Source organism: Podarcis vaucheri (assembly GCF_965113315.1).
Source record: "Podarcis vaucheri genome assembly, chromosome: 7".
NCBI classification, from domain to species: Eukaryota; Metazoa; Chordata; class Lepidosauria; order Squamata; family Lacertidae; genus Podarcis; species Podarcis vaucheri.
The window spans coordinates 54,011,096-54,033,349 of NC_138765.1; the positions used below are offsets into that span (position 1 = coordinate 54,011,096).

At 43.1% G+C, this 22,254-nt stretch overlaps 2 protein-coding genes and 1 long non-coding RNA gene across 6 annotated transcripts in view; 2 read left to right on the plus strand and 1 right to left on the minus strand.

Moving 5' to 3' along the window:
- ANKRD11 (ankyrin repeat domain containing 11) overlaps positions 1–22,254 on the minus strand; it is a 212,959-nt gene that overhangs the window by 122,050 nt on the left and 68,655 nt on the right. The window lies entirely within an intron of this gene.
- LOC309537940 (tigger transposable element-derived protein 1-like) lies at positions 2,011–4,610 on the plus strand. Of its 2 annotated transcripts, XM_082233091.1 has the most exons (3): positions 2,011–2,212; positions 2,701–2,743; positions 2,863–4,610. In XM_082233091.1, exon 3 carries the CDS (start codon positions 2,889–2,891, stop codon positions 4,245–4,247), a length of 1,359 nt encoding a protein of 452 aa, XP_082089217.1. In that variant the 5' UTR covers positions 2,011–2,212; positions 2,701–2,743; positions 2,863–2,888; the 3' UTR covers positions 4,248–4,610. The 2 variants fall into 2 exon arrangements, with proteins under 2 accessions (XP_082089217.1, XP_082089218.1); XM_082233092.1 differs by lacking the exon at positions 2,011–2,212 and having other exon boundaries at positions 2,602–2,743; positions 2,872–4,610.
- On the plus strand, positions 8,151–21,096 carry LOC309537943. Its single transcript, XR_014222070.1, has 3 exons — positions 8,151–9,296; positions 18,388–18,456; positions 20,917–21,096. It is a non-coding gene; the product is annotated as an uncharacterized lncRNA (long non-coding RNA).

The window sequence follows — 22,254 nt, forward strand, 5'->3', positions numbered from 1 at the left end:
CCTGAAACTTGGGTGCCCAAACCAAAGAAAGACCTCAGACTAGTTGAATTATATAGACATATTTCACTGATTATGTGAATGCTAAATTTACAAGCTTTCATAAATTTTACCCAAATATGCTCACCATGACGAAGTCAGATTAATAAGGCTTAGCTTTCCCTATTAGAAAGGTTTTCAATGCAATTCTTTGGGAGTCAATCACATCCAGAACCTTCTGTTCTCCTGATGCTGGAATCAGTCAAGGCATTTGATTGTTTAAACTGGCAATATCTCTTTACAATTCTACTTTCCTTAGGTATTAGTGCATCCCAGATTGGTATGCTTTATAATTTATACCATGGGTCATTGGCCCAAGTTTTGGTGAATGGGGAATGCTTTTGACATTTCCCATTGGCTGGGTACCAAAGCAAGGCTGCTCACTGTCTCTCCTTATTTTTGCCCTAGCCATGGAACCTTTAGCTTTGGCACTGAAAGCAGATGATGTGTAACAAAAAAGGAGTATTTTTTGGGGGGGGGGAGAGAAGCTATCTTATCTATATGTTCACAGATGCTGTGCTACTCCTTTCTGATCCTGAAAATTTATTCCCTGCTGTTAGGAACCAATTTGCTATAAATGGCAAGATATCTGGGTTCACTGTTAACATTACGAAATCTGAGTTGATGTGTATGCACACCCCGCCAAACCTACAAACTGCACTGGCAGAAAACAACTGGCCTGCAACTCGGTAATACCTACTTTAATACCTGGAAGTGAATACAGTGGTGCCTCGCAAGACGAAATTAATCCGTTCCGCGAGTCTCTTCGTCTAGAGGTTTTTTCGTCTTGCGAAGCAACCCTATTAGCGGATTAGCGGTTTAGCGCTATTAGCGGTTTAGCGGCTATTAAAGGCTTAGCGGATTAGCGGCTAAAAGGCTATTAGCGGCTTAGAAAAAAGGGAGGGAGCGGAAAAAAATCGGAACACTCGCAAGACGTTTTCGTCTTGCAAAGCAAGCCCATAGGGAAAATCGACTTGCGAAGCAGCTCAAAAACGGAAAACTATTTCGTCTAGCGGGTTTTCCGTCTTGCGAGGCATTCGTCTTGCGGGGCACCACTGTATACCTAATCTATCTAAACAAGAAAAAATTGAATTTTTCTCCCTTGATAAAATATTTAACAACCAAGCTAAAAAAACTGGTGAAAGATAACATTCTCGTGGTTGGGCAGAGTATCTATAACAAAAATGATGCTATTGCCACACTTTCTTTACTTATTCTGAGTCTTACCAATAAACATACCCATCTTTTATGTTAATAAATTGCTTTAAAAATTCTTAAAAAAAAAGACGCTGGCTATGTTTTTTAGGGTCAAGAAAGGAGGAGGTATGGCAATACCTAACCTAAAATGGTATAAAGACTCCACTTACACAACATCCTGTTGATTTTGCAAGGCTCAGACCAGGTCCCCTGGTTAAAATTGGAAAAGCAAGACTTTATGAACCAATCTAAAAGGTCAAGACTTTGTTCACTCCCTTATCACAAAATGGACAAGAAGACACTATAAAACATTATTAAGTATACAGAAGGGAGAGAGACTGAAACTTTCCCCTTTTAATTCCCCTTTAGTCCCAATAATTCAACACTTCCTTTTGCACAACAGCCAAATCAGGCTCATTTGCTACGTGGGAAAAAGTAGGATTATATGAACTCAGGGACTTCTACACTCATCAAAAGCCTCTTACAGCTTCAGAAATAAATTTTATATTGGGAGATATATCATGTGGCTGGTTACAGATATACAAGATTATACATTTTCTAAATCAGTCAAAAAAGATTAATTTTTTTCTTTTTAATGCTTTATTGGTTTTAAAACTGTGTAACATAAGTAATCAACAGAAAATAATTTTTTTTAAAAAAAAATAAACATACAGTGGTGCCCCGCAAGACGAACGCCTCGCAAGATGAAAAACTCGCAAGACGAAAGAGTTTTTCGTTTTTGAATTGCTTCGCAAGACGAATTTCCCTATGGGTTTGCTTCGCAAGACGAAAACGTCTTGCAAGTTTGTTTCCTTTTTCGTAAAACCGTTAATACCCAGGGTGCATTGCTTGAAGAGGTGCAGTTGCAACTTGACTTCGAGGAGCAACACATTGCACGCGGTGTGGTGGCCTTTTGGAGCTTTTTAAAGAGTTTGCTGAATTTTTGAAGCTTTTCCAAAACTTCTTTTGCAGCTGTTTGGTAAGTTAAACTTTTAAAACTTTTTTGGGGTTTTTTGGATTTTCGGTTGGGGTGTTTAGAATTCAAGGACTTGGTGTTGGGGAGAGGTTTGCAAGAATCTGGGAGCTTGTGTGGTTTTTTCTGCATTTTTATGGTTTTCTGTGACCATTGGGCCATGTTGTGTTTTTTTTGAAAAAAAATTCTGGGTTTGAATTTCTGTGTGCTGGGTGGCTGGGGGAACAGCTGAGGGGTTTGCAAGAATCTGGGAGCTTGTGTGGTTCTTTCTGCATTTTTATGATTTTCTGTGACCATTGGGCCACGTTGTGTTTTTTTTTTTTTTTTTTTTTGGAAAAAAAATTCTGGGTTTGAATTTCTGTGTGCTGGGTGGCTGGGGGAACAGTTGGGGAGGGGTTTGCAATTTCTGTGTGCTGGGTGGGTGGCTGGGGGAACAGTTGAGGTTTTTGAAGACTTTGGTGATTTTTAAAGCTTTTCCAAAACTTCTTTTGCAGCCATTTGAGGATTTTGAAGACTTTGGTGATTTGCAGCCATTTCGTAAGTTAAACTTGTAAAACTTTTTTTTGGGGGGGGGTTGGATTTTGGGTTGGGTGTTTGGAATTCAAGGACTTGGTTCTGGATTTGAATTGCTGATTTTTTTCTTTTCTTTTTCTGAGTTTACGAAGGTAAGAGCTGTGCTGCCATGGGACCCAAGAAGACTGCTGCTGCTGCGGAGGCCGGCGAGAGGAAGAAGGAGAAGGTGACGCTGGAAATGAAGAAGGAGATCATCTGGAAGCACGACGGTGGAATGCGTGTGACGGACCTCGCCAGGGAGTACAGCAGGAACCCATCAACCATCGGGACCATCCTGAAGATGAGGGAGAAGATCCTTGCGACTGATGCAGCCAAGGGAGTCACCAGGATCGTGAAGAACCGCCCAGCTGTTCTGGAGGAGGTCGAGAAGTTGCTCCTCATCTGGATAGAAGAGAAGCAGCGTGCAGGGGACACTGAGGCCGTCATTTGTGAGAAGGCCAAGGACTTGCACGCAGACCTCATCCGGGAACAGCCAGGAACCTCAGGCGAGCCAGAAGTCTTCAAGGCAAGCAGAGGCTGGTTTGACCGGTTCAAGGCAAGATCTGGAATCCACAGCGTGGTCAGGCATGGAGAGGCTGCCAGTTCTGATGTTCCTGCAGCTGAAGACTTTGCAGCGGAGTTCCTGGAGGTTGTGAAGACGGAGGGCTACGTTCCACAGCAGTTCTTCAACTGCGACGAGACCGCGCTGTTTTGGAAGAGGATGCCCAAAAGGACTTTCATCACACAGGAGGAGGCCAGGTTGCCTGGCCACAAGCCCATGAAGGACCGTCTGACCCTGCTCTTCTGTGCCAACGCAAGCGGCGACCTGAAGATCAAGCCCCTGCTGGTGTACCACTCGGAGAACCCATGGGCCTTCAAGAAACACAAGGTCGACAAGGAGCGGCTGAGTGTCATGTGGCGATCCAACAGCAAGACTTGGGTCACACGTGTGCTGTTTGTGGACTGGGTCAATCTTGCTTTTGGCCCTGCTGTCAAACAATACCTGCTGGACAACGACCTGCCGCTGAAGGCTTTGCTTCTGATGGACAATGCTCCTGCTCATCCTAAAGGCCTTGAGGTGGACTTGTTGGAGGAGTTCAGCTTCATCAACATCATGTTCCTGCCGCCTAACACCACGCCACTGCTCCAGCCGATGGATCAGCAGGTCATCGCCAATTTCAAAAAACTCTACACCAAGGAGCTTTTCAGGCGATGCTTCGAGGTGACTGATTGCACCACCATCACCCTGCGGGAATTCTGGAAGGACCACTTCGACATCGTCACCTGCTTGAAGATGATCACCACGGCCTGGAACGGGATCAGCCAGAGAAATTTGAATTGTGCTTGGCGCAGCCTGTGGCACCAAGTGACTCTGATGCACCAGAGTCAACAGTGGTGCAGGACATTGTTGCCTTGGGGAGGACCATGGGCCTGGAGGTCACAGAGGAGGACGTCAGCGAGCTGGTGGAGGAACATGACCACGAGCTGACCACCCAGGAGCTGGTTGAACTGCAGGCAGAGGTTGCGCAGGAGCAGGCCTGGCTGGAAGAGGAGGGAGCAACTGAGGAACGGCTGTCCTCCAAAGAACTGAGGGACATTTGCCAGAAGTGGAAGGAGGTGCAGGCTTTTGCAGAGTGGCATCACCCGAACAAGCACGTGGCACATGACCAAGCGAACACTTTGGATACGACGGGCATGTGGCCTCTCAGGGAGCTGCTGAAAAGGCGGATGAAGCAGCAGACCATGGACAGGTTCCTCAGCAAGAAGCAAAGAGTGGAAGAGGAACCTTCTTCGAGTGGTCCCCCAGAGTCTTAGAAAATGTATGTACAGTACACTTTGTTGATTTTTTAAATGTTTTTCTGTCATGTTTAATAATAATAATAATAATAATAATAATAATAAATTTTATTTATATCCCACCCTCCCCAGCCGAAGCCGGGCTCAGGGCGGCTAACAACACTAAAATAGTGCAACATTATAAAAACATCATAAGAATTAATTAAAATCAAAATTGATGGCAACCATAAACTAAAGTATTGTAAAGATTGCCAAAGGAGGGAGTCAGGCTGCGCCCTGACCAAAGGCCTGGTGGAACAGCTCTGTCTTGCAGGCCCTGCGGAAAGATGTCAAGTCCTGCAGGGCCCTTGTCTCTTGTGACAGAGCGTTCCACCAGGTTGGAGCCGCAGCCAAAAAAGCCCTGGCTCTAGTTGAGGCCAGCCTAACCTCTCTGTGGCCTGGGACCTTCAAGATGTTTTTATTTGAGGACCGTAAGTTCCTCTGTGGGGCATACCAGGAGAGGCGGTCCCGTAGATACGAGGGTCCTAGGCCGTATAGGGCTTTGAAGGTTAAAACCAGCACCTTACACCTGATCCTGTACTCCACCGGGAGCCAGTGCAGCTGGTATAGCACCGGATGAGTGTGATCCCGCGGCGAAGACCCCGTAAGGAGTCTCGCTGCGGCATTTTGCACCCGCTGGAGTTTCTGGGTCAGTCTCAGGGGCAGCAGAAACTTAATTTATTGTTTCTTCAATTTTTGAAATGCTCTTTAAAGTATGTGTGACTTTAAAGAGCAGTTAATAAACTCTTGTACCAAATCTGGCTTTGTTTGGACTTTTTTTGACCATAGGAACGCATTAATTGAATTTCAATGCATTCCTATGGGAAACCGTGCTTCGCAAGACGAAAAATTCACTAGACGAAAAAAACTCGTGGAACGAATTAATTTCGTCTTGCGAGGCACCACTGTAGTCGGTGCTTGTTGTATGTAAAAATTTGTAGTTGGATTCAAAATGGCCTCCGGTCACCCCATTATGGTTCCCAGATTACATTCTTTAACTGCACACTAAACTTTGTCTCCTCTAGGTTATTTCAATTACATTAATTTTATAAGATCCCCCTATTTTATGCAGAAAGTCAATCCATATCTGTCAAATATAAGGACTCAAACACTATGCAGCTTAAGTAGTTTTAAGCATCTACTCAATTCAACCAACACATTGGGAAAGGGATTTATCTATCTACATAAAACCCTCACACAACTGACTACCCTTCCTCTCACTTCATTAAAACTAAATGGAGGAAAGAATTTGGAGAAGAATTAGAAAAACAACTCTGGGAATATATTTGGAATAAACTATCATTTGGCTCCATTAGAACTCGATTAGAACTCAAGAAAATGCTCTAAAGATAGCACATTCCTGGTACATGTGCCCAGCTAGATAATATAGAATTAATCATAACACATCCAACCTTTGCTGGCAGGAATGCAATTTACCTGGCACTCCAGTACACATGTGATGGTTTTGCCCATAAATATTCCCTTTTGGAAAAAGCTTTTCAAACCATTAATGGAATGATGGGGAAATCACTACAACCAGATGCAAATTCAGACCTACTATCTTATTTTAGTCCTCAGATTAATAACATAACCAATAAAGACCACATCCTCTATTTATTAACTGCAGCTATATAAGTGATTGCAAAAAAATGAAAAAAATTAAATACAAATCTTTCTGAAGCCTGGATTTTGCAAGAATAGGACATCACGCTTACAGACAAATAAACCATTTCACAAAAGGAATATTGATCGGGGGGGAGGGGGGGACTATCTCACACCTTCTATACGTCATGATATCTTTTTATTGACTTTGTTACGACACGGTTTGCACCCTCCATTGATTCCTAGAACCTTATGCAGAGACATTTTCATTTGATTGCTTTACTTGGAATGCCTAAAACTACAACCGGCCACTATTTTTCTTTCTTTTCTGAACAACTACTATGGTCTGCTTTCCTTGAATGGGTATGTTTTGTTACTCGAAATTAAAAATCAATCGCAAAGAAGCGGGAAAGGGGTATAAATAAACTGAACATCCAATACAAAACTAATTAATCAATGGCATAGTTGGGGGACGTCAACACTCAACGACTCACTTCCCAATTCTCTATATTGAAACATTTTTCACTTTTGCATTTCTCTCTATAAATACTACCTTCTACCTTATCCTTATCTTATTTACCTGAGTGAGATGCAGAGAATAGAAGTCTGCACCACCATGTCACAACCATTCACTTATCACCAATGCCTATTAAACTGTGATCAAGCGGCACCCTCCATTCTTAGAAAATGCTACTCTACAAAACTATTCTGCAATGTTGGTCACAATCCCTGAAAACATCAAAAGTAACTAATGAATATAGGGGAATGTCCCTTGGTTCCTTTATTATTTTCATATCCAGTTCTACTAATTGAATGATTCTTCCCTCCCCAGCACACACAGGGCTATACCTTCCAAAGAAACCAAGGCTGTGCAGTGAAGTGAGGGCAATTTAGAATGAGCAAAGTGTGACAGTTAAGTGCAGCTACTCTTCCTTAACAAGCTTCTAAGTAAAAAATGCTCCACTTTCCCACTTGTGCTACATATAGCAAAATCTGCAGAACTCCAGAGCAACACCTTCTGTAGCTGAATATAGCCGATATGATAAAACACAAAGATCTATGCTCCCTGACTTCTGAATAAAGTATATAAGGGATCTGTAGTTCAGCCTTCTGAGTTGTTAGGCAGCTTACTCTCCTATTTAAAATGGAAAATATTTTCCAATTGCCTCACTGCAAGATTTCACAAACCTGGCTTGCACTGCCTGTGTTGTTTCTGACCTGAAACAAAGTATGGAAAATTTTTGACTCATGGGAAAGTATTTCAGAGAAGCATAGGCAACAAAAAAATGAGGTTACAGAAATGCAGCAGTTTTGTGACCCTAATTCACATTACTGCTCCTATGGAAGGATGGGTGGTATTTAAATATAATACTATTACTACTTTGTATTGTTAATAATAATTAACATCGACAACAACAATAACAACAACTAAGAACATGGTCCAGTTTACTATTGGGAAAGACAATGTCAGTGTTGGCACCCAAAAGGAAGACTATTCAAATGCAAACTGAAGCAGACCAAAAGACAACTGAGAAACCAGAACATTACTTTGAGAGAGGGCTACTTTGAAGTGAGTCTTCACATTCCTGTTGTACATCCCTGAGGCCAAGCAATGAACTGTGCTATTCCCCTATCACCTCTATCATGTTATACAAGAACACAGTATCAGTACAGGTTCTGACCAGTTATAACATCTGCAGTGTGACCGTGTGTCTCTCTGTGTGTGTTTTTCCAGTTCGAAAGCATGTCAAAGTGCAAGTAGATAAATAGGTACCGCTCCAGCGGAAAGGTAAACAGTGTTTCTATGTGCTGCTCTGGTTTGCAAGAAGCGGCTTAGTCATGCTGGCCACATGACCAGGAAGCTGTACGCCGGCTCCCTCGGCCAATAAAGCGAGATGAGCGCCACAACCCCAGAGTCGGCCACAACTGGACCTAATGGTCAGGGGTTCCTTTACCTTAAAGAACCCTAAAAACTTCCTAAGTTTTAAAGGGTTATAATATTCAGTGTTATATTGAAATGGAAAATAAAATCACAATATTTCAACTTGATGATCTGAATGGCTCAAGAATTTCTGCAGCAAGCTTTTCTCAAAAAGGCTGTCTAGCTCCCTCAGTCTCTACTTCACCCCACCCATCCCACAAAAGGCAAACCATCAAGTAACCTATTGTAGCCAAATTCCAAAGGGGTGGAGTGTGGGGTTTGCTGGCTATTTGCCCATGTCTTTCCTGCTAGCTAGAGGAGCTGGCAACCATTGTGTCCCCTGCATAAAACAGACAATTTCATGATCAGGCAGGCCACAGTGTGTAATAGAGCTCAAGGGATATGACCTAAGACCATATAAGGATATTGTGAGGTGAATTTAAACTAGCAAAATGTAGGTCTTTGGGGGGTTTCCCCATAGCAAACTCGTAGAAAAAGGATGTGCAGGACAGATTGGACTATATAAGCCTAAAGCAAAGAAAGTTCCCTGTTTTATTTTGCTCCAGATCAAACAAGCTGTTACAAGTGTAGGCAACCCACACATTTGTTGTTCTGATGCATCATCTTGGCTTGTCCCTGGGGAGAGGCACAGAGCTTCCCCAAGCTATATGTACAAAGGGAAGATACGAGTAGTGCAGCGTTGGCTAGAAAGGCTTGTATTATGATCCCCAAACACAAGCACCATCAAAAGCTGTTGGTAGCATTCCACTCCATTCAGATCAGTAGATTGCTACCACGGGGCACTCTTAATTACCCCAACATCTTCCCCGCAGAAAACCAGTGGTGTGATTAAAAAACTGGTTCAGCAAGCACCGAGAAGCTGTACTCCTGGGTTTTTCCACACTCCCCAAGGCCCAAAGACACAAGGATTCAGTCCAACTCATATTGAAAATATTCAAAGAACGTTATCTGTCTGCTTTTCAACCAACACAAAGCAGCAGAGTATTCAGCATTTGAAATTAACCCACCAACTCGGCCAGCTGCTCCTCATGCCCTCTCTCCAGCAGACAAAGGAGGATCAAGTTCCTCTGAATTTTCAGCACAACTATGAAATACCCAAACCTCAAGGGATAATTCTGAAAGATACCCCCACCCTTTTTTCCAGCCTGCCAATGGAAGGTAAATGAGGCACTGGGCTGGCTGGAAAGACAGGATGGCTCTCAGCCAGTCTGCCACTAGAATGCTGCATGCAGCACTGAGCTCTCTGTTTAAAGAGGAGGCGCTCCCCAGCTCTGTTTACGTGAGTGGAGGATGGGTAAGATTCTTTGGTAATGAGAGAACAACATGCAGGACAGAGGCTTCCCCCGTGCATGCTTCACTGCAGTTATCCTAGAAAACAGATTAATTTCTGCTTGCTTTGCCATCACTGCCAAACAGATTTGAAACATTTCACACTAAGGAAAAATGGTGGAGACTAAACCTAGGCTTCTGAAAATGTAGCTAAACAAAAGCTTCTTTGAGACTTATGTACAATTTCCCCATCTCATACATGTTCAGGAAGCATGCAATACTAGCACTGGTTTACAAGCCAGGAAGATTAACACAGTTTGGGGGGAGAGGTGTTTTTAAAGAGCCATGTGTTACTTCAAACCAGGAATTTGGGGGCATGTAACTCTGCTTTCCTTTCAAAGAAATCTAGCCACTTAACAATGGCCACATCCAAAAATTATTTATGGTGAACACTTTTTTCCATTTTCAAGTTACACATAAACCTGCACACAATCAAATGCTTCCAGGGGTGGCCAGCTCTCTCTGCACCTTTTAGCCAAATATGCAGTGAATCAAAGTATAAAAATAAATCAAGAGTAAACACAGTTCTATGTCACAAAGGAATTGCTTATATGCTCTAGTCTAAAACTAGAGATGAACTTGGAATTTTTTTTGATAAAGAGTTGAAAAAGGAGAAAGGTCTTCATAAAGGGAGGGGGAGAGAAAAGTAATGAAGTAATGTGGTGTACTTCTACCCAACCTACCTCAAAATCTGTCAAGGTAGCATTATGACATCAGCTTACTCACATGTTCCCCAATTGGCTGGAATCAAATTCTGAAAATCCCCCCCCCTTTGGGCCCTAAAAAATTGGCACTGTTAAACAGGAAAAGCAGTAATTGCTCTTTTCAGCCACTGCAATATATAAAACTGTCTCCTTCAAGGAGGTAAACGAAAAACTGCAGAAGGATCTGCTTACCCAAAAAGCTAACCGCATACTTTAAAAGGGTAGCACCACCAAGAAGAAACTTTTTTAAAAAATCTATTTGATACAAGAGAAGTGGAATGAACCTCAGTGCATTTCAAGCTCAAGAATCCTCATAATGGGACTAAGCAGGAAAAACGAAAACTAAAGTATGTACAAGCAAAAATGATTCCCCCTGCCCCCAATAACACATAAAACATGCACGACTCCTTAAAACTTGCAAGCTCCCCAAGCTCTATCACTGGCAAATTAGAAACCGTTGCTGGCACTTTGGTCCAAGCTCATTTGCAAAAAAGCTTTTAAGACAGTTTGGTGGATAGATGGACTGGATAAACTAGGGCTATGTCACAGAAAATTGGAAACCTTTTATAAAATGCATCCCAAATTTTAGATTTGTGTTATAGAAAAAACTGAAAAGCAAAAAAATAGAGCACTGCTGAACAACTGAGTTCAGCTATTCAGCTAACATACACACTGCCTTCAACCCCACCTCAATTAGGGCATTCAAAGGCAGTCAGACAAAAGAATGCTGAGAGTAAACTGCACTAGACAGGAATATTTTTAGCACGCACTAAGACACTCTGCTGTGAAATTTCTGCCTCTGCATTTATAACTATGGTATACTATGTGGATATTATTTTTTAGCCCCCAAAAAGATACAATGCAATTGTCTTCAGAACACTTAAAATATCCTTCTGAAAAATACTTTTCAGAGATGACAAGCTTTAAGCAAGGCATCTACTTCCATCTATTTCAAACAATGTGTGCCTGGAGAAACCTCATGAACAGGGAGATAAGTCAAAATAGCTTCAATCACTTACATACAGCAGCCTGATCAATAAGAAATATTTCCTTAGATTACAGAGAAGTCTGAATGCATGTTACAAAATGACCTATGTCCAAAATAATATCCTAAAAATATAGTTGTGATAAGATATTGTGCTACACATTTAAGCAATACTGAAATATAAATACTGTTCGGAAACAAGAACCTTTGCTATACTAAACCAAACATTTAAAAGATGAGTGTGTGCAACTTGATAATAAAAGGGCTAAACATCAGAAATATTGGCAACATTCTCCAGGCACACTTCCCTTTACAGTTTTGTTGCTCTATGTAAGCTGTAGGAAGGCATTTTAATCTCCAAGCAGCACCAGTTTCTTTCTCAGTTTAAAAGACTAGCTTTCTAAAAGATAGTGAGGTGCTTTCCAGGCTGCAGCTATGAGCAGCACGTTTCTCATTCAGCCCTGCCCCCATCTTTTTCCGTTCCCCTCCCAGCACTGCGGCAACGCAGATGGCAGCAGTGTGACCTCGCTGTTCCTGCCTCCTTGTTTTGATCCTGCAGTCTTGATTGTTCAGGCTAATCCCACACTCTGAGCCTTGGCTGCCAGCCAAAACTGTTATTAATGGCACAAAAGCTTCTCATTCCAGCTACTTCTACATCCGCTAATGCTGTTGTTGCCTCCCTGCACCCTACAAACTGGAGCTGCACTATGTTTTGCTAAAATGATTTTTCAAAAGAAAAAAAAAACAGTTTTGTGGTCATCTCTGCACACACAAGAATCTTACCCATAAATCACAATTTTACAATTGAAATAATAAATACAGTTGCTAAACAAACTAACAAGAAACTTATATGAGTTCAGTACAGTGGTACCTCGGGTTACATACGCATCAGGTTACATATGCTTCAGGTTACGGACTCCGCTGACCCAGAAATAGTACCTCGGGTTAAGAACTTTGCTTCAGTATGAGAACAGAAATTGTGCTCCAGCGGCGCGGCAGCAGCGGGAGGCCCCATTAGCTAAAGTGGTGCTTCAGGTTAAGAGCAGTTTCAGGTTAAGAACAGACCTCTGGAACGAATTAAGTACTTAACCTTAGGTACCACTGTATTTAAAACATTTTTTTTGTGAAAATGGAGCCATGTAACAGAAACTGATTCAAGTACAACAGTACTTTTAGTAAGGCAAAGCAAAGGAACAACCTTCAAGTCAATGCCAGAAAGTCTAGTCACGATCTGACTTTGTGTGGAAATTTAGAGCAGCAAACTCTCATTCAAGGAAGGCCCATTTCCCCCTTGATTTTTATCTGCACTAGTACACCACCAGATCTGAACTTGGCACATGGCTTCCCCCCCCCCCCCATGTACACTTTGGGTAGGTAGTGCTACTCAAAACTCACACATATACATATAGATGCCAACATCTCCAAACACTACTATGTACAAATTTTCCTCACCACCTGTGTAAGCAAATGTTATGTGTAGAGCAGCCTTCAAAATCTGTTCTGAATTCTAGATGGCATTGTGGTGTTCCTCACTAAGGAAGGTTTTGCCCTTCAACTGCAAATACTTAATTAAACAATGAGGTTGAAGCTTTGCCCTAATGGAGGAGCATAGGAAGTTTCCTTATACAGAGTCAGATCCACCAGTCAATGTAGCTCAGTACTGTCTACAACTGGCAGCGGCTCACCAGATTTCAAACAAGTAATCTCTCCCAATCTTCCCTGGAGATGCCAGTGGAAAAAGATGCAGGTTACATATTAAGTAAAAAGTTAACATTACAAATTCCATTTATTTATTTGATGAATCACTTCCCATAAAACATCTCAGAACAATCCAATAAACACTATTATTTGTGAGGGTGTCAAATCCAACACAGATGCAGACTGTCATAAAAAATCTGCATGTAAAATACTTGTTGAAAAAGGATGGTCTTCAGTAGGCACATGCACACATAATTATGACTTTACACCTAGCAGAAACTACTTCTGTTCATAAAAGACCAGGTATCCAATTTTTGCTTATCCCACACACCGCAGTGCAAACTGCACCCCACCCATAAAATGGTTCAGTATGAAGCATGATCAGCAAAAACTGGGTGCTCCACATTGCTCCAGTGGAAGTGTTTTTTGGTAGTGCAAAATCACTACATACAGCCCTCAATGTTTCTGGGCACTTGGACAACAGAAAACAGTCAAGTTAATGTGCATGTCACAGGAACATAAAGGTAAAGGACCCCTGACAGTTAAGTCCAGTCGCAGACAACTCTGGGGTTGCGGCGCTCATCTCACTTTACAGGCCAAGGGAGCTAGTGTTTGTCTGCAGACAGTTTTTCCGGGTCATGTGGCCAGCATGACTAAGCCGCTTCTGGCGTAACAGAACGCCGAAACCAGAGCAGCACAGAGAAACGCGGTTTACCTACCTGCTGGAGCGCTACCTATTTATCTACTTGCACTTTTTTGGCATGCTTTCGAACTGCTAGGTTGGCAGGAGCTGGAACCAAGCAACGGAGCTCACCCTATCGTGGGGAACTGAACCGCCAACCTTCTGATCAGCAAGCCCAAGAGTCTCAGTGGTTTACACCACAGCACCACCCACGTCCCTCATAGGAACATAGGAAACTGCATTATATTGAGTAAGACCATCTAGCCCAGCACTACACTGATCGGCAGGGGCTCTCTGGGATTCCAGAGTGGGCTCATTCCCAGCCCTACCTGGAGGTTGAACAATGGTACTTCAGCATACAAAGCAGATACTCTACCACTGAGTTACAGCCCTTCCAATAAATTAAGACTTTATGATCATGCAAATATGTTAGTTTTGTGCACTGAGAAAGAAAGAGTCACTGCTCAACCCAGATTTCTCTTTTTTAAAAAACAAAACCCAGTACTAGGACAAAATCTTAACTTATTTATCTAGAATACCAATTAATTGGTATCTAGAATACCACTTAAACACCACTGTTTGATGGGTGTGCCCAGTACTAGGACACAATCTTAACTTATAGGATTCTAAGTGGCTGGAAGTCGCTAAAAGTTTATCTTTGGAAAGAAATCTGAATCATCAGCCTATTCTCCATAATATCAACGACTGGCCTGATTTGTGACCACAAGACTACTTATAGGAGGCCATTGGTTTATCTGTAAGTCAGGTATGCTGCAAATAGGCAGCTGCAGATGACTGGATGGAGGGAAATGCAGGGTTCAAAATTAGCGGGTGCCAGTCACATCTTGTGACTGGCAACCAGCCATTTGTGACTTGATGGAGAGATCCAGGTGCATCTTTTACTACCGTTCTACCCGCCAAACAGCTGATTCACCTGGTAGCGCAGCAGCAAAATATGCGTCTTTGGTTTTTTGCTGCTGCTGTGGTACCCAGTGAATCAGGTGTTCTACCCAGCAGCCCCTGATTCACCCGGCTGAATTATTTTTATATAAAAAAAATTAAAACATATTTTTTACTGCCCTGCTGCTGGGTGAATCAGGTTTTTGGTGGGGTAGAGATGTAGCAAAAGATGCACCTTTTGCTGCAGCACTACTTTGCAGACCCCAATTCACCCAGAGGCATTTTTATTTTCATTTTGGCTGCAGGGCTGCCTGGTCTGGTGGAGGGGGGCAGCAAAAAAAAGGGAGGGCACCTGGACATTTTGTTTTGGTGCCCACAACCTAGGTCTCAGGAGCCACATGGCTCCTAGCATTCCTATCCCAGTTTCTAACACTGGGGAGAAGGAGGGGATATGAAATATGCTGTACTTTTTGGTACTCCTTTTGGCCAAACTACAGTCATCTCTGTCTTTCCATTCCAGTACTATAGCCTGTTAACCTTTTGCCTCTCAGACCTGGTTGTTCTGTGTCTTTGTGCTTTGTTAACTGTATAGATTCCATTTAGATTCAGTTCTGTTGATTAGACATCTCTTCCAAATATGTCATCCACGAACGAGCAACTGCTCCTCTCCCTTCTTGTCTGTAAGCCTTTTATATCATTTGAAATGTATTCTAACTAATTTAGGTAGTTAAGAACAGATATCAGCTCCCCAATGACTGAAATGAGGATGGTGGGATTTTCTTTGAGTAACAGTTAAGGTAAATGCTATTTTGAAATTCAGTTTGCAGATGTGAAGAGTCTGTTTTGTCCTCTAGCAGGATACCTATATCTCACTGAAACAGTAGGTTTCTGTAAATCTAACAAACTTTGACCTAGTTTTAGCATCCCTGGGTCACTCAAATTCAGAGGTCTGGGGTGCTCCTGGGTATATCGTTGAGCCAAGGTGCAACAGTGCCCAAGAGTGCCTAGTGCCTGGAAAGAAGACTTCCACTTTTTCTCTCTGTTGAAGACCTAATTAACATCATTCATTCATTCATTCCTCAAGAGATATAAATATAAAATCTACATAATCCCATAGCTTCTCTCTAGTGCCTTTGTGAGGGGATCTCAAAAGTGCTTGGCAAACAATGTTTTAAGCTTTAACACACCATGTGATAGAGAAGCTCTCTGTGAGCAGGACAGAAGGAGCAAATGAATCAGATAGGTATAGATGACTTCTGTCTCAAGCTGCAGACATCTGCCATCCTGTTAGTGTTGCATGATTCTGATTTAGATCCATTTCAGTTTACTTTCAGACCTGGTTTCATGATAGAAAGACTTTACGTCACCCTGGTAGATGGCTTATGAGAGGGAATAGAAGGAAGGAGTGCAACTCTATTGGTTCTACTAGACTCAGGACTACCACCATGATGACCATGGAAGTGTTCAAAATTAGCCAGGCACAAGGCGCAACCAAGTGAGGATGCCTGGGTGCCAGGATGACACCTGATGTCGCCACCATCTGGCGGTATGTGCCTGGGGATCACTGGATCTGGACTGTTTTCACACACTAATACCACATCCTGTAGAATTCTATCAGTTGCATTTTATCTGCACACAGGATGAATTTCTGGAACCAAAATGGCTATTATGTACAGCCTGAGCAGCAGCAGTCACCATCAAGAAAAAGAGGCAGGAATAGGCCAATATATATGTGGACTGTCCCTGGACCAAGTGACTTTTCTTCTTTACGTTATCAAAGTTCTTAAGCTAGCTCAAGATTATCAACCGAACTAGCCAGATGTTTAATTGGAAATCAATCACAGTCAGTCCAGCATTTTTAAAGCATAAGACTTTAGAGCCGCCTTACCCCAAAATGTCAGCTAGACATTCCATTTTAGCGACTATAACCTTGATTTAAGGAGCCATTTTGATGCCTAGCTTATATACATGAGTTTCTAACACTGGCCCATGGGTACAATGGTACCCTTAAGGACCTTCCCTGGTGCCTATGAACCTTGGAGCCCCTTCACTCACTGCCATATTTGTCATGAGATGGCAAGCATGGTTACTTCCCCTCACTGAACTGGAAAGTACACAGAAGGAAGCTGAAAGAGTGACACACTGTACCACTTCCTCTTTCAACTCTATGTGCTTTACGAGGCTGAGGCTGCCATCTGAGCAGTTGAACAGAAAGTGGGGTGACTGGGGATGGAGAAGGTCTGGGTGATCTAAGAAACTAGAAGAAGCAAAATGAAGCAACCAGGAGAGATGTGGGGAGAGAGTGTCACAGAGGTCAAGAAAGTATGTGCATGGAATGCCATTAAGTTCCATCCTGCCCCCCCCCCCAACTTTTTAACAATTACATAAAACTGTTGGGGGAAATCAGATTGAGGTTTGGGCTAAAGTCTCATCAATATCTCAGATTTCCATCTCCTAATCCCAAGGAAACTGTGCAATTACTGAACCAGTGCCTAGAGGGGGTTCTAAGGTGAATAGGGCAAATAAGCTGAGACACTATGGGTAGTGACACAGAGTACTTCAGATAGTGGTCTACAACTTGCCTTATGTGTGGCTGCACCTCCTATGAAGGACTTTGTGTGTGGTTTAAGAGTTCTCTTGGACTTGGTGCTAACTTGGGAAGAGCAGGTAGCAGTGGTGGCTTATACTGCATTTCACCAGGATAGGCTTGTACACTAGCTGCATCTCTGTAAGGAAAGGTCTGGCCTTGTTTTGGTTACCCATGCACTTATGGCAATCAAGCTGGACTACTGTAATGTGCTCTATGTGGAGCTGCCTTTAAAGATGACAATAAATTCAGATGGCTAAGAATGTGGCCACCCAAGTATTATGGGGGTTAGGCAATTGATGCATAGGGCACCTTTACTATGGCAGCCACCCACAGATTAACAAGATGTGTCTTTCCACCCTAGACAAGTGGAAACCAACAGATATAGAATTACTGTTGAGAAGGTCAGCACTGGCACCATCAAAAATGGGTAAGAGACATAGCTTAGTTCCCAAGATAACCTGTTTGCCAACAGTACCAGCAAGCTGGTAAAATGTGGGTTGAACGAGGTAACTGTTAGGTGGATTTGTAGCTGGTTGACTGACTGAAATCATAGATGTTGATAAGCTGGAATGTGTGTAGAGAAAGGCAACTAAGACAATTAAGGGTCTGGAAACTAAGCCTTATGGGGAGCACTTGAAGGAGTTGGGTATGTTTAGCCTGGAAAAGAGGAGAGTGAGAGAAGATATGATAGCCATCTTCAAACATCTTAAGGGCTGTCACATGGAAAAGGGAACATACTTGTTTTCTCCTGTCTTGGAGGGCAGGACTCAAACCAATGACTTCGAGTTACAAGAAAGGAGATTCCAACCAAACATTCAAAAAAACTTTCTGATAGTATAAGCTGCTTGACTCCCACAAGAGGTGGTGGACTCTCCTTCCTTGGATGTTTTTAAGCAGAGCTTGGATGGTCATCTGTCATGGATGCTTCAGCCAAGATTCCTGCATTGCAGGGAGTTGGACTAGATAACCCTTGTGTCCCTTCCACTTCTAAGATTTTATGATTCTATGAATAATACCAATCTCCATTACAACTGCTTCCAGAACTTGTGTACACAATCACATCTGTACCACATATGTCCAATATGTTCCTCGGAATTTACAAACCCACCAGCATAACGGGGCACCAGATCTTACAGTATGAGCTAGTCAGTCTGGGGTTGAAAACCAGTGGTGGACCATCTTCAAATAATTCTGTTAGCAGACATGGACCTCAAAGGGACAAGTGAACCAGATCTTAAGCCACTGAGAATTTTTCAGTTTGCCTATAGGTCTTGTTTTCCACACCAATTTCAAAAAAGTGAAGAAAACTGGGATTATAACAGTAGGGAATATATCACAGAGACTCTGCCTTTTTCTTCCAGGGGCACACACCTTTGGAATGCACTACCATCCAGGAGTCATCATTAGATGCTTTTAGGAAAGGCCATCATGTCAGTTTGTTTTCCTTTCACTTGGGTTGCAGCTTAATTGGATGTTAACAATTTTAGCTATACAGTGGTACATCTGGTTAAGAACTTAATTCATTCCGGAGGTCCGTTCCTAACCTGAAACTGTTCTTAACCTGAAGCACCACTTTAGCTAATGGGGTCTCCCGCCACTGCCGCCGCACGATTTCTGTTCTCATCCTGAAGCAAAGTTCTTAACCCGAGGTACTACTTCTGGGTTAGTGGAATCTGTAACCTGAAGCGTCTGTAACCTGAGGTACCACTGTATTTTGTACTGCATTTTAATATCTGTGGGTGGATGTGTGTTATTCTATGATCCTATTATAATTATGATTCATTAACTGATGCTGTTCTTGTATATACCGTATTTTTCGCTCTATTGGACGCACCGGACCACAGGACGCACCTAGTTTTTAGAGGGGGAAATCAAGGAAAAAAATATTATTCCCCCCCCCAGCCCCAAAGAGCAACGGACAGGCTGTGTGCTTCCTCTTTAGCCTTGAGCAGCATCTTTAGCCTTGCAGAACGGGATGGATCGTGCCCGCTGTCCACCGGGACTGGACTAGATGACTCCTGGGGTTCCCTTCCAACCCTGCAATTCTGTGACCTCGGAAGTTGTTGGGGGGTCTCCACCACTGGAGGCTTTTAAGCAGCAGTTGGGGGGCCATCTGCCTGGTGTTCTTTAGCTGTGATTCCTACATTGTGAGGGGGCTGGGCTAGATGACCCTTGGGTGGCCCTCCCAACTCTATACAGTCCTACACTTCTGCAGCAGGAGATCCACAGCCACTTCACACAATGCCCACTCCCAATTTTCATTGGAGAGACATGTGGCTTCACTGTCTAGGTAGGTACCCCCCTACCTGCCACTCTTCCCTCACCCCACTTAAGCCGAGGGAATTCCTGCCCAGAGAAGCTCCCAGGTGAGGCAAGGGTTAAGATCTACCTCTGGTAAATGGCTTTGTATCCTCCCTCTTTCCCTTTTCTCTTCTTCTTCTATGCTAGTTCCTTCTCTTGTGTTTTGTTTAATCTGTTTTTATTGTATACTAAAATAAAAGCTTCAAAGTTTCCTTTTTTATAATATCCCCCCCTCCAAACTAAAACGTTAATCTTGATAAAAACACTGATCCAGAGGAAAATAAGGGGGTTGAGAAAGGACGAAAAAAGAAAAAGAGGTAGAGATAGAGAGATTTTTAAAAAGTTGGCTTCTTTAGCCTTGTGCAGCCTCCTGCGGCTGAAGAGGCGTGCTAGGCAAAAGAGGAAGCCCGGGCAGCGAGCGGGATGGATCACGCTCGCTGCCCGGGCTTCCTCTTTAGCCTTGCGCAGCCTCCCATGACTGGAGAGATTGCGCAAGGCTTTTCTAGAGGAGGGAGAAGGGACTGACTGGCCGCGCCAGTCCCTTCTCCCTCCTGGGGAAAAGCCCGCAAGAGCCGCGCGAAGCTTGTGTGTGGCTCTTGGGGGCTTTTCCTGCTTGCCTCCCCCCTGCATTTGCTCCATAGGACGCACAGACTTTCCCCCTTAGTTTTTAAGACGGAAAAACTGTGTCCTATGGTGCGAAAAATACGGTATATTATTAAGCCACCTTGAGTGGATTTACTTTTAAATGTGGCCTGGAAATACTTTAAATCAATAAAAAATACATGTAAATTACAACCACTCTGAATATTCTCTCATGCCCAATTCTAATACTACTTCACCATGGCTGGATTCCATGCTGCAGCAGATCTAAATCTTATCAAATTGCACAGGTAGATCAGATAGGAAAAAACAGTGAGAGTGTGGGGACTTCCCACACCATTCATCTATCCTCTGTTGCTGCCAGATTTAGACATTACCTCCATAGAAGTAATATATACTAGCCCTGGGGCTATTAAGAAAGACAGTGTGCTGCTATGGATTTTGTTTTGAACTTGCATTTGAGAGATCTGGGTAAAAAAAAAAAAAAAAAATCCAGTTCAGCCATTTAGTTTACTAGGTGACTTTTGAACAAGCAATCACTGGCCCGTGAGTGCTTCAATTGGAGAACAGCCTTTACTAAAGGTGCCATGGACTTTGAAGCAGCATTCAAAACTCCCATTGTTCTAGGTGCATTTTCCAACAGGGAATTTCATAGGCGCAAGCAGTTTCTGAGCTCTTGGTGCAGTACTGCGCCTAAGATTTCAGATTAAAACTGCCAATGCAAGTGCTGAGAGTGTGTGAAGAGAAATTCCTCCCCGCCAGACTTCCAATAGATCTAGGGGACATCTTATACATGGAAAAATACGGTAAGTCTTATGTTTGCAAACTGGACACTCAAGGTGGGTCTGCCATCAGCTGTAAAGGTCTTTAATACGTGTTAACTGTGGTGCCAAAAAGATATATTTATATGAAGGAAAGAAGGTGTAGGAAGAATCCAGGGCTTGTCTGCAAAGTGAAAGGAGGACCTTTTTCTGCCTCTCTACTTCCAGCCATTCTCTGAAGACTGGAGAAGAGACCCTCTTAAGCAGGGGTAGGCAACCTAAGGCCCATGGACCACAAGCGGCCCATGGGGGTCGTTTAACTGGCCCCCAAGTCACCCCTGAACCGAGCCGCCTACTCGGCGAGTCCCTGCGTGCTGCGCTAAACCGGCACAGCACGGCACAGGGACTCGCTTCCGCAGTGCCGGAAATCACGTCTGCACCTGCGCATGCTCAGATACCGAAAATCACATCTGCGCAGATGCCGGAAATCGTGTCTGCGCAGACACAGATACTGGAAATCGCGGTCACGCACGCACGCACGCGTTCCGACCCACAGAGGGATCTCCGCTGGAGTGAACCGGCCCAGGCGAAGTAAACCTTGCTGACCCCTACTCTTAAGAATATTAGGGAGGTGAGCAGGGGAAGCATGGCTTTATTTTTGCAGTCTTCAGATGAGGACTAGGCCATGTGAAAAATGAACATAAGGTTTTAGCGGCAGTTCATTCACTTTCAGCTTTGTACACACCGCTAAGACCGTATTCATGGAAGGCAATCTTACTCGGCTATGAGTGATCGCCATAGAAGAGGAGGAGGATTTGGAAGCCTTAATTGAGACTGACTGTTTAGTTCAAAGCTATACAGTATATGAAATATAACAACCTCAACTTTCCTACATAACTTCTGTTTCAAGACTGAGAAGCAAAAACTGACAAAAGTTTTCGCAGCATTCTTGTTAAGAGTCTGGAATGAGACTTATCAACTCTGTATAATCCATGTATCTGTTTGGCTCCCTGACCCACAATCTCCAGCCCTCCAAACTTCCCTTCCCATCAATAGTGCATAGGCCCTCTTTCAATTTGCAGGCTGCTCAACCACAACTTTTGTTCCACCATTTCAAACTATGAGCTGTATTTGCACTTTGACATGCATCACTGATGTTGTGCATTCAACTGTGTTCATTATGTTACATTTGCATTCCTTTGTACTCCAGACTGGCAGAGGAAATGCTTTTTGCAAAAGGGATTTAGTGCATTTTGGTTTTTACATTGTGTCATAACTTCATCTGCTCTAATTATGTTTGTTTGCAACTGTAGTCTATCATCTAAGCCATTTAACTGACATTTGTACAGTTGGTCATTGCTTTTAAAAAAACAAAAAATGCTTTTCACAGTCATATAAAAAATCCAAACTAACAGTAAGCTTATTTGCAAGGCAAGAATACTTCTTACACATGTCATTCCTGAAGTGAACAGTACATTAAACTGTGACTGCAGCAATCTGGGGTCCCCATTCCCTAGAATATATTCCAAATGACATTTCCATGCAGCAATGCAGGGATTTTCACTA